Here is a 12795-nt window from a genome sequence, read left to right as displayed (position 1 = left end):
ACAGAAATCAGTTGTTGTATCATTTTTTTTTTTTATCCTGCTTGCACATATTATAATATTTTTATTTTTTCTTCTATTATTTATAGGACCGGGCTTGCAATACTGTTGGATTAAATCATATGAAAACTGATTCACTAATTAACTGGTTACTTACTCGATTATAAAATGGATGCTGAGGTCCTGTCATACCACTGTAGTAGCTGCTGTGAGGTTGTGGCGATAAAACTCCACCATTGAAAGGTCCATTGAAGGAGGTGGATGAAGAGCAGACTGAAGAAGGCTGACTGAACACTGAAGACGCTCTAGCAGGTGCCTCATGTAATGGCAACGTGGGATATGGAAGTCCTCCAATATTCATTTGATCTCGTGCAGCACGAACATCTGAAGAATTAAGTGTGTACATGTAGCAAGGGAAAGAAAAGAATGATGTAGTTAGCTTAGAGTATGCTTTGGATTGTCACATATGAGAAGCCAGATGTAAAAATGGGCAAGCTGATCAGCACTTTTAACAAAGGATGCCTCGTATCAGTTTCTACCTTAAACTGATTAGAAAAGTAGGGGTGTAGCAGAGATTTTTGGGGCTGATACTGATAGCCGATTTTTAAGGAGGCATACCAGCCAATATTGATTCTATTTCTGATACCCAGCCCAGCAGCATGGAGAGCTGCCTCCAGCTGGTAAGCCTGGTGTGGTGGAAGAGAAAGGGGGGGCAGGTCAAGGCCCCTGCAGGGAAGGAGGCATGGGGCTGGAGTAAGCGCTGCCTACTCAGGATGGGGCAGGCATGGCACAGAACCATAACTCGTCCAGGGGGTGTGGGTTGTGCTGCTGCGCACCACTTGTCCAGGAGCCGCTAGTCCAGTGGCTCCCACCGCTGCTCCAGCTGCTTGGCCGGGAGGGCGTGCGCCCCTGGATCTGCGTGGGGTGGGCTGGGGCCAGGGCTGCATCAAGCTCTTTCTGACAGGGCAGGACTGTGCTGCGGGGGGGGGGGGGGGGGGGGGGGGAAAGGGGGCTGCAGCTACAAATCTGCCATAGCCCCATCCCAGCGCAGCCCTGCCCAGGAAGACCATGGTGTAGCCCCAGCCTGCCCCATGTAGACCCGGGGGCACATTTCCCCCCCCCCCGGATTAGTGGTGGGAGCAGCAGCGGGAGCCGCCTGATGAACAGGTGAGTGCCAGATGAAAGCCAATGAATCAGCAGCTCCTGGATAAGCGGTGTGCAGCAGGAGGAGCTGTGCCCCCCGTCCCACTAAGCCACAGCCCACCCTGCCCTGGCTGGGCAGCGCTTGCCCCACCCCCACACCTCTCTCCCTGCATGGGCCTTGATCTGCGCCCCCCAGTCCCTTCCCTCCCCTCTCATCTTCCACCACACCAGACTTAGTAGCTGGAGGCAGCTCTCCACGCTGCCCAGCTGTGCTCTTTGCTGCCCATGTTGCACTGCGGCTGCGTGCATGCACAGGCCATTTATCAGCCAAATTATCTGGCCATTTATCGGCTAAATTATCAGCCTGATATGGCCGATATCCAATATATTCAATTTTCTTTATATTAGTGCCGATCCGATATTGGATCGATGCATCTGTGCGCATCTACAGAAAACTCATATCTCCTTCGTTTTGCTAAAGCCAGATCTTAGTAAGAATGCAGGAAGGACAAGACAACTCAATTAAGTGTGAGGTCAATAAACACAAGTTAAAGTGCATTCAACTGATGGGGATGACCTCATTTGGAAACAGAGAGGCTTGAAATTATGAAGTGCAGAAAATTAATAATGGAAGCTAAGAAAAAAATCCACAGTTGGCAATGAAGAAGGACAATAAGGAGTGGTTTAGTTATATCAGAAACAAAAGACATCCTAACAATAGTAGACAATGCAAGCTCATTACTACGTAAAAGCAAAATAATAAAAAATGATGCAAAAGAGGCAAAAGCGTTCCAAAAATCTTTGCTGCCTTTTTGGCAAGGAGCAGGACACTGCATTTATAGCAAAGTATGACAAAATTTTAGTCTATTAGTAACTCAGCATCTACTTAAGATAAACATTGGGGGGGGGGGGGGAGAGAAGATTGTGAACTGGTGCCTCTATGCATCTTTCCAGTCTAAAGGGGGCTCTTCAGCTGGTCCTTTTAAATGCCAAATACAGTCTTTGCTAACACAAATGAAAAAACAAGCCACCAACAAACAAAAACTGATAGTCTTTCTCCCGGCAGTGGGAAAGACCCCTCTCTCCAGCCCCTTCCTGGCACTCCCCTGCCATCAAATTTCTGGACTGGAAGGCAGCCCCAGAGACTGAATAACATGACTCCACGGGCCAGATTCAGCCCAGAATCCATAGGCTGAATGCCACCAGCTCGAACAAAGTCTAGGTAACATCAGAAGAGATAAAGGAAGTGAGCAATGAAAAGGTAAAAACAGTTTTAGAACGTTCAAGACAGACATGTTAAAAGAGGTAGGCTAAAGGTCTCTTGGAGTACGTTTTGTGGTTATTTCTGGCCCAGGACAGGAAATAGGCTAAGGACAGAAGTTACACATAAACCGGTGTAAGTGATCAGAAACTGGTTCAAATCTGTAAGACAAAAGAAATTCAGTGCATATAAACCGCTTTCAAAAAGGCTGAAACTAGTTTAGGATAAACCTGGATGGATGTAGTATCACACTCAACTGATTTAAGTTAAACAGGTTTACTGAACTTCTGTCCCAGATAACTTACAGATTCAAGTTAACTCACAGTATCCCAGCATCCCAGGGTCCAGCTCCCCTGCACTTGGGCAGGAAAGACTGCTGGGATCAGATGACCCCAGCAAAATAGGAGTCAAGACATTTTATTTGTTTATCTGGTTAATCTATACATCTTAAACTAATCTGTGAAGACTGAATCAATTCAGCCTCACGCTTTTTGACTATCTATTTAGCTATAGCATACAAAGAGAAGGAAAAAAGGGGCATATGAATACTAATATTGAAGTAAAACCTATTCCAAGCCTTTATTTTTTAGCCTTATTTAGCAAGCTTCTGAAATTGGGCCAAGTAACAGCACAAACATTTGGGTTCAAGTCAAAACCTATGCTCCTCGACTTTAAACTACAGTTTTTTTCAGAACAGTCCACCTTCAGATAAGTCAAGACAAATACTCTTTTAAAACTTAATTTGAAATCTAGGTAAGTAATACTTTCCCATAACAAGCTGGCTCATGTTAGAGATTTTGAAAGATTCTAGAACTTAGAGAATTTAATATTAGCTTCTTTTAAATATTAAAAAATATGTTTTTTCTTTAGATTAGTGCACTTTTAAAATATTACACAGTTACCTGAAATGTTTTACTTATCACTATATCTTATCAGTATTTCATTATTAAATTTGATAGTAACATTTATTTACATTTGGGTTTTGAATATTTAATTTTGGTGGGGCTGGCTCTTTAAGCCTTTCTTGGTTCCTAGAATGACTGGGGGCAACAGGGGCTCTAAGTGCTATGAACTCTGAGATATCAAAGGTAATGCAATGCACAATGTAAATCCATGCAGAAAGGAGAAAAATAAACCTAAAATTACACTTTTTTTGAAAATTATACTCACCTGCGATGATTTCTCGTAGCTTTGGGTCTAAGTTCACAGTACATGGCAAAAAGATTTTTACATCACGTGCTATTAGAACCGGTGTTCGTGAAGACAAAAATACTTCAAAGTTCCGGATGTCCCCATCAATTTCAAGCAAAGGTTCAACATCTTTAGTTGTTGGAATATTCTTTGAAATTCTTAAAAATAAAAATAGGCGGGGAGAGAGAGAAAAAGAACAGCAGACTATTATGTACACCTGAAGAAGTTAAACCTATCAAAATGTGGCTTCCATTTCAAATGCTGTTCCTGTTTGTTACAGGGTATAGAATTTAAGGGAGGTAGTAGCGGGTCACACCCCCAAGCTAACTCTCTGGAAAACGCAAATGACCTGTAGAGATCAGGGTACACCTGCATTTTTATAAAGGTGTTACTTGGTTTTATTTCTAAAGAAAAATCCAGCATTTTCTTTTTCAAAAAATCCCAAGCCACCAGACCCCCAGGATCCAATTTCATGCTTGAAGGTTCTTAGGTATCTGAAGACACAAGATGTACAGACAGCCAATAATACAAGATCCAAAATAGGACAAGAAAAAGGAGGAAAAGTTGTGGGGAGCATTAAACTCTAACAACCATGCATTCTAAATTTTGTACCCACCTAAGGTGGCGGCTTTCTATCTCCATTCTTTGGATTTTGTTGGGGTTTTTTTTTCATTTGAACTACAGCAGGCCTAGAGTCCTAATCATGGACTAGGAACTCCATTGTGCTTTTTACTATATAGATATAACATTTATTCGAAGAGAAGATGACCCTGAATGTAACATGACCCACCAATAATTAGATTCTACACAAAGAACATTTAAGTTTATTATAATTTTCCATGTGTGGAATCTAATTATTGGAGGATCATCTTAAATTCATCCTTCTCCCCCATTACTGTAGGTGGTGTGACGGAGAGTTGATAAGGGGGGGAGAAATGGAGCTGGTAGGGGGCAGTCATGGGGCAGGCAGTGGGAGGCAGGAAGTATAGAGGTGGTGGGGCAAGCATCTTGACCCCTGCTGCCTGACCCCCTCACTTATCCCCCATTGTGCCTGCCCCCTCCCCCCACCCCAGCATCTTACTTTGTTTCCTCCCCCTCCCCTCTCCACACCACTTCTGCCATGCGCAGCCTCAGGTATCCACCCCCCACTTGCTCCCATCTTCCTCCTCCTGATGTCTCTCCCCCCTGCCTGCCCCAACTCCCCAACATCTTTGCTCCACACTAGCAACTTCATCCCTGTTGCAGCCCAGGGCATAAAGCATGGCTCCAGCCCAGCCTGTAGCAGCAGTGTGGAACTGGCACTGCTGTTCCAGCCTGGTCCCACAGCAGCAGATAAGGAGTGCAGCAGAGGGGGACAGAAAGGGAAAAGTGGCATACGGGGATAGGAATGATGAGACTGGAAGCTTCAGGGCAGGAATGGCAGGGTGTGCAGAGGTGTGCGGGGGGATGGATAAGGATAACAAGCAGTAGCTGTGGCTCTGGCCCCGGCCCCAGAAGCTACCCCCTCTCTGCTGCCTCATGCTTGATTGTAAGGCAAGGGGCTTTCCCCACCCCCATGGTTGTACAAACAGTCCCTATCACCAAAAGTTTGAGCTAAGACAAGAGCCCTGCAAATGCAAACAGGGATACATAAAGAAACAATCCGGGGCAGCAGCATAAGCAACCAGCTTGCTATGACTACTACCTAGATTAAGTTTTTAAAGAAAATAATGGTGACAAAGAGGTTAGATTCATAGATGTTAGGGTCGGAAGGGACCTCAATAGATCATCAAGTCCGACCCCCTGCATAAGCAGGAAAGAGTGCTGGGTCTAAATGACCCCAGCTAGATACTCGTCTAACCTCCTCTTGAAGACCCCCAGGGTAGGGGAGAGCACCACCTCCCTTGGGAGCCCGTTCCAGACCTTGGCCACTCGAACTGTGAAGAAGTTCTTCCTAATGTCCAGGTGTTTAAAGAGGTATGTGAAGAAAGATAACAAGGTAGCCTTGAAGTTACTTCTGAAAGTGTTTCTCCTAAGCATGTGTGACAGTACAGAAGAAAGTATGAATGGATTTGTTTGAAAATTTAACTAATGGACAAAGGGAACAGCAGAGGGAGATGATCACGATAGGAATGACAGTGAATGAAAAAATAAGAAACTGGGTGGGGATCCTTGAAAGTAAAGATAAATACCTTGTTTGATGCAATAGAGACGAGACAGTAAACAGACACGGAGAAAAGTGACAGTAAAGGAGACTACTAGAAAAATGATCTTTGTATCAGCATTAGATATGGCTACCAGTAGAACACACTACCCTATTTTGAAATTAAAAAAAGAAGGATTTGAATATACCCAGGATACATTATACATACACTGGCATGTTTCTGAAGGAAAATTAGCCAAATTTCAATTATTAAATTATGTTTCCACTTTTACTAACTTCTTGTAACTATGGCTAATATTCTAACACGGGGCGGGCAATTATTTCAGGCAGAGGACTGCTTACTGAGTTTTGGCAAGCCATCGAGGGCCACATGACAGGCAACCAGGGGCAGATAAAAATTAATTTTCTTAATTTTTTAGGGGCCCCGCAGGCTGGATACAATGGCCTGGCAGGCCACATCTGGCCTGCGGGCTGCATTTTGCCCACCCCAGTTCTAACATTACATAAGGATCTTATGCTTTCTTTTTGCAATTCATATTACCATTTTGAAAGCATGTTCTTCTTTAAGCTGCTCCACAACACCCATTTCATGTACCAACAGACTGTTTTCAGAGCCAGCTTTTACAGATGATATCTGTAGAAAGGTTTTATTACAGAAAGGCCATCAGAAGCAAAATAAAAGATGTCACTAATGGCCAATACTGCAGGTCGGGAGGAAAAAAAGAGACACATTTGTACAAAGGTTTTAGTTATGGCTTATTGCAGGGGGTGGCAATCTTTTCCTTGCAACTCAGCCCCTGCCACAGATGAAACCCCCAAACCTCCCCAGCAAGCAAAAGATGGGACTAGTTAGAAAAAAAAAGCAGGTACTAGGATCTTGAGGATGCTTCCTCTGCAGCAGCAGGAAGAAGAAACTGAATATGGCAGACAATAGGACCCTGAAGATCTCTTCCTCTGGTATGGTTGAAGCATGTTTGCTGAATCCCTGAGCTGCCATAGGCTGGATTCAGTTTCTTCATAGGCTGAATACAGCCTACAGGTGCCAACCCCTGGCTTATTATTTCAAACTTTCGTGGGGGTTTTGTTTTTTGTTTTTTGGAAGTTTGGAGTTCATAGCACTACATGAGATAGCTAATGTGGTAGAACAACTACAGTTAACATGATCCTAGAACAGTGTTTCTCAACCTTTTTAACTCAAAACACCCCTTGGAAAATGCCAGGTCTTATTTTTCTGTCAACAAAAAGTAAAAGCTGATAGAGCAGTCTTTTGTTTAACTCAGAAACCCATAACTGTTGTCTTTCTATCTGAAATCTCTGGGTTTATCTTCTGAATCATGTTTGTAAACCTGAAAGTGCTAACACTATGGCACCCCAACACCGTTTAAAGAATCTCAAGGCTGTGGCACCCTGGTTGAGAATCACTCTGCTAGAGACTATACATGACCTTAAAGCAGATACCTGTATACTGGACCATGGAGAAAGGGATTTGGTGGTAGGGGTCTGTTACAGACCCCCACACCAAGGGGAAGAAATAGATGCGGGGCTCTTGAGGCAACTCTCGGAGACCATAAAAGCTAAAGAGGCGGTAGTCACGGGGGACCTAAACTACCCGGACATCTGCTGGGAGACGCAGACAGCAAGGTCCCATCGCTCATGCAGGTTTCTAACCTGTGTACAGGACCTCCACCTGACACAGGAGGTGTATGGTCCCACTAGGGGGAATGCCATGCTGGATCTGGTATTGGCAACGGGAGATGACATGATAGGGGACCTCCAGATTGGTAGCTATCTGGGAGACAGTGATCATCTTATAATAGAATTCAACATAAGACGGCGAGTGGGTAAGGTAACTAGTAGGGTGAAAGTGCTAGACTTTAGGAAAGCTGATCTCATTGCACTCAGGCGATTAGTCAAGGAAGCACTGCAGAGTAGGAGTTTTGATGGGATGGGTGCCCAAGAAGGGTGGCTGTGCCTAAAGGAAACGATCCTTTGGGCACAAAGCAAGACGATCCCCGAGCGAGGCAAAAGAGGGAAAGGGGCCAGGAGGCTTCCATGGCTGACCAGAGAAATCCAGGGCAGCCTAAGGGACAAAAGGGGAGCACATAAAAAGTGGAAACAGGGTGAGATCACTAAAGATGAATATACCTCCTCTGCTCGTGCTTGTAGGGAGGCAGTTAGGCGGGCCAAAGCTACCATGGAGCTGAGGATGGCAACCCAAGTAAAGGACAACAAGAAATTGTTTTTTAGATATATAGGGAGTAAAAGGAAGGCCCAGGGAGGAATAGAACCCCTGCTAAATGGGCAGAAGCAATTGGTGACAGACAGGGGGGACAAGGCTGAACTCCTCAACGAGTTCTTTGCTTCAGTGATCCTAAGAGAGGGGCACGACAAGTCTCTCACTGGGGTTGTAGAGAGGCAGCAGCAAGGCGCCAGACTTCCATGCGTAGATCCTGAGGTGGTGCAGAGTCACTTGGAAGAACTGGATGCCTTTAAGTCGGCAGGCGCGGATGGGCTCCATCCGAGGGTGCTGAAGGCACTGGCCGACGTCATTGCAGAGCCACTGGCGGGAATATTCGAATGCTCGTGGCGCACAGGCCAAGTCCCGGAGGACTGGAAAAGGGCTAACGTGGTCCCCATTTTCAAAAAGGGGAGGAAGGAGGACCCGGGCAACTATAGGCCGGTCAGTCTCACCTCCATCCTTGGTAAAGTCTTTGAAAAAATTATCAAGGCTCACATTTGTGAGAGCCCGGCAGGACAAATTATGCTGAGGGGAAACCAGCATGGGTTTGTGGCGGGCAGATCGTGCCTGACCAATCTAGTCTCTTTCTATGACCAGGTTATGAAACGCCTGGACACAGGAGGAGGGGTGGATGTCGTATACTTGGACTTCAGGAAGGCCTTCGATACGGTATCCCACCCCATACTGGTGAACAAATTAAGAGGCTGTGATGTGGATGACTGCACAGTCCGGTGGGTGGCGAATTGGCTAGAGGGTCGCACCCAAAGAGTCGTGATAGATGGGTCGGTCTCGACCTGGAAGGGTGTGGGCAGTGGGGTCCCGCAGGGTTCGGTCCTTGGACCGATACTCTTTAATGTCTTCATCAGCGACTTGGACGTGGGAGTGAAATGTACTCTGTCCAAGTTTGCAGATGACACAAAGCTATGGGGAGAAGTGGACACGCCGGAGGGCAGGGAACAGCTGCAGGCAGACCTGGATAGGCTGGACAAGTGGGCAGAAAACAACAGGATGCAGTTCAACAAGGAGAAATGCAAAGTGCTGCACCTAGGGAGGAAAAATGTCCAGCACACCTACAGCCTAGGGAATGACCTGCTGGGTGGCACAGAGGTGGAAAGGGATCTTGGAGTCCTAGTGGACTCCAAGTTGAACATGAGCCGGCAGTGTGACGAAGCCATCAGAAAAGCCAATGGCACTTTATCGTGCATCAGCAGATGCATGACGAATAGGTCCAGGGAGGTGATACTTCCCCTCTATAGGGCGTTGGTCAGACCGCAGTTGGAGTACTGCATGCAATTCTGGGCGCCACACTTCAAGAAGGATGCGGATAACCTGGAGAGGGTACAGCGAAGGGCAACTCGTATGGTCAAGGGTCTGCAGACCAAGCCCTACGAGGAGAGACTAGAGAAACTGGACCTTTTCAGCCTCCGCAAGAGAAGGTTGAGAGGCGACCTTGTGGCTGCCTATAAGTTCATCACGGGGGCACAGAAGGGAATTGGTGAGTATTTATTCACCAAGGCACCCCCGGGGGTTACAAGAAACAACGGCCACAAGCTAGCAGAGAGCAGATTTAGACTGGACATTAGGAAGAACTTCTTCACAGTTAGAGTGGCCAAGGTCTGGAACGGGCTCCCAAGGGAGGTGGTGCTCTCCCCTACCCTGGGGGTCTTCAAGAGGAGGTTAGACGAGTATCTAGCTGGGGTCATCTAGACCCAGCACTCTTTCCTGCTTATGCAGGGGGTCGGACTTGATGATCTATTGAGGTTCCTTCCAACCCTAACATCTATGAATCTATGAATCTATGAATATACCCCGAAAATAGAAGCTATTTTCATACCAAAGATGATGGTTACACAGGGCAATATTGACAAAGACACGTGGAGATGCAGAGCATTTTAGTGCCTGACTTTTAGATGCCTAGCTTTTGGCACAGAATTCACAAATCTATGTGAGACACTTAAATTCCCCATACTTTAAATGAAGAGATAAAAGTGTTTACAATTGGGATTCACAGCATTCAGCATGCTGATCAGGGGATGCCTAAGCCCGCCCATGGGCAACAATGAAGAAAGGAGTGTGTTTGAAATCTCACTTCTTCATTAGGCCTAGGTATCTATGTGAAACTGGGATTTACAGTCCAAATCCCTCACCTACACTAATATTTCTAAGTACTCCCTTTATCAATGGGAGGAGTACCTATCTGTGTATAATATCTTCATAGTTAAGAGCACTTGGCTCAGGGAGTGGGAGATAAGGATTTCACATTCTTCCTCAGACTGTAGCAATTCAAAACCACATCTCCATGACCAGGAGGAAAACCCTATAACACTATAATAGAGGATAGACCAGGCTGAAAGCCTTGCTGTTGAAACTGGGCAACTAGTCAGAGAAGAATGAGAGACTTTAGGATCAAGAGAAAGCATCTAAGAGGGGGCATCTAACTCTGTACCCCAGTGACAAGGGTACTTTTGTAAGAGGGATGAATCCTAGATTCTGGTCCCTGCTCCAGGACTGCACATACAATTTATACAATGGCTATAATGCAAAAATATATGAACAGTTGTGGGAGTAGGACTAGGACTGGAAAGGGGGCTTCCTTTACAGAAGTACAAACATTGGACAAAAATCAATTAGCATGCACTTTAAGTTGTCCATTCTGTACATATACACACAATTGAACTAAGATAAAATGATATCTGAAATGGAACAGTTAAAGTTCCCTATCCATTGCATTACTTTTTAAAATTAAAAAAAAAAAAACCTGCCAAAAAAGATGATTAAAGTTTTAAATAAAACACACAGCTGAAAAGTCACATGAAACAAATTAGCTGAATTGTAATGCCAGCTCTGCTTAGGTCTGAATGTGAACAGTGTTCTCAATATGATGAACAATGCTACTGTTTAGAAGCCAATAGCCCACTGCTGGTTTACATATTGGAACCTCTATTCTAACCTTCTGAGTGCAATACATTATAACTAGTCTTTTGAAAGAGAAATTTATGTAAATGATAATCTTTTGGCCAAATGCCACAAAAACCATGTGTCTATACTTTCATATAAAAATTTAGCATATAAAAGTGCTTTAAAAATGACTGACTCTTAAAAATTACATGAACAGATTCAAACTCCAAGCACTGAATCTACACTATCCTTTCTCTGGAGCTGGATTTTTCCTGGGCAACAAATCATCTTTAAATTTAGAAGCATTTCAAAGTTAACAAAACTTCTGAATGTTGAAGATTATCTGCTTTATTGATAAAGAGATTGATTTTTAAGGGAAAGGAGGGGAGAACATACTACTACTCCCATTTAACTGAATGGGAACTATGGGTTATGAACATCCTTAAGGAAACAAACCTACATGGCATGTTGCAGCTGCACTATAATGTAACAGACACATAACAACTTATCCTTGTTTATTATATGACATTTAAATGAAAGGCTCAGTATGTCTACTTTATTAAAATCTCAAAATGCTGATTTTAGCATAGGTAAAATAGCAACTGCGTGGCTTTATAATATTTATTATAACTTTTATATTATAAAAGTTATAATAAAAACTTTTATTATTTAAAACCTGTAATTTCAGGACCTTAGAGATCCTAGATAACACTACAGAATCAGATTTCATTTTAAAAAGCCACTGCTGTGAGTACAAAGCAGCTACTTATACTGTTCTCTACTATACTTCCTAAATATTCATATTTATTGTGTGTTTCCCCATGTTCCTGTCAAAAGGACACAGGACTTGCTTCAGTGTTTTTCAGTTCATGTTCTGCTCTCTTGTTGTTGATTTAAAATGGCCTAATCCTCATGAGAGCTAAAGAAGTTCTTAGAAGGATTGTAAGAAATATTTAATATTTTGCCACCTTAGCTAAATCAGTTAAATAGCTTAGGTGGCAGGGGTCTTGTTTATATAACATGTAAACATTTAATATGGTGGCTAGTTTAAAAAATTTTAAATCAATAGTAATACTTATTACAGTGCCACAGATGTGTACAAGGCTTTTAGCCACTGACTATGTAATCAGAGTAGAACAAAGTCTGGTGAAGGCAAACGGTACACTAATTATAGAAGCAACAAAGTAAGTCAAAAAACCCAGTGTGCGTATGGAGGCAAGCCAAGAAAAGACCATAGACTTCCAAGGAACTTCTACAAGAGATGGCTGCTCCTTAGAAAAATCTATTTACACTTAAAAAAAGTCATGTTACAGTGGCTTCAAATGCCTGAAATGAAGGGGCAATTGTGGCCTGCAGTTAGTAGAGTCTGTTTTCACTGCTTTGTGAGCAATGTTAAAAGAAAAAAAATGAGGCAAAACAAAACAAGGAAGTACGTCATAATCAAATGCAGACCAGCATCCCATTTTCTAGCAATCTACACAAGAACTGAATAATGCAAGTCACTTCCTAAGATATTGTGACACATGGTATAGGACTGACCCACTATTATTAAAAAGAATGATAGGGTTAGAAGAAACCTCAAGCTCAACCTCCTGCACGAATGCAGGATGTGCTACTCCTAAAACATCCCAGACAAATACTTATCCAGCCTCTTCTCAGAACCTTACAAAGAAGGAGATTCTGACACCTTCCTGGACAATTTGTTCCACAGCCCTGCCATTCCACCAGTAAGAAGGTTTTTCCCCCCTGACACATGATCTACTTCTGCTTTCCGCAGTTTAAACCCATTTAAGTCCTTCAGGCTTTCAGATGTTTGAAAGCTACAATCTTCTTCCTCCTGTTAATCTCTTTTCTCCAAAGTAAGCTTATCCAGGTCTCTTAACCCTTGCTCATATGACTTGCATTCCAACCCCTTTACCAAGT

At 43.8% G+C, this 12795-nt stretch overlaps 1 protein-coding gene across 2 annotated transcripts in view; it reads right to left on the bottom strand.

The window, feature by feature from the left end:
• The window catches only part of KIDINS220 (kinase D interacting substrate 220), a 128214-nt gene that overhangs the window by 29424 nt on the left and 85995 nt on the right, over positions 1 to 12795 (bottom strand). For both annotated transcript variants that reach the window (XM_014597319.3, XM_019492695.2), the window contains exons 23-24: positions 3572 to 3750; positions 155 to 381 (exon numbers count right to left, since the gene is read on the bottom strand). In XM_014597319.3, the coding sequence (XP_014452805.1) occupies positions 155 to 381; positions 3572 to 3750 (406 nt within the window). The remainder of the gene's footprint in view (positions 1 to 154; positions 382 to 3571; positions 3751 to 12795) is intronic.

The sequence above is a fragment of the Alligator mississippiensis genome, chromosome 1 (genome assembly GCF_030867095.1).
Source record: "Alligator mississippiensis isolate rAllMis1 chromosome 1, rAllMis1, whole genome shotgun sequence".
Classification (NCBI taxonomy): Eukaryota; Metazoa; Chordata; order Crocodylia; family Alligatoridae; genus Alligator; species Alligator mississippiensis.
The sequence above is the reverse complement of the archived record's forward strand: the minus strand, read 5'-3'. Positions and strand labels throughout refer to the sequence as shown.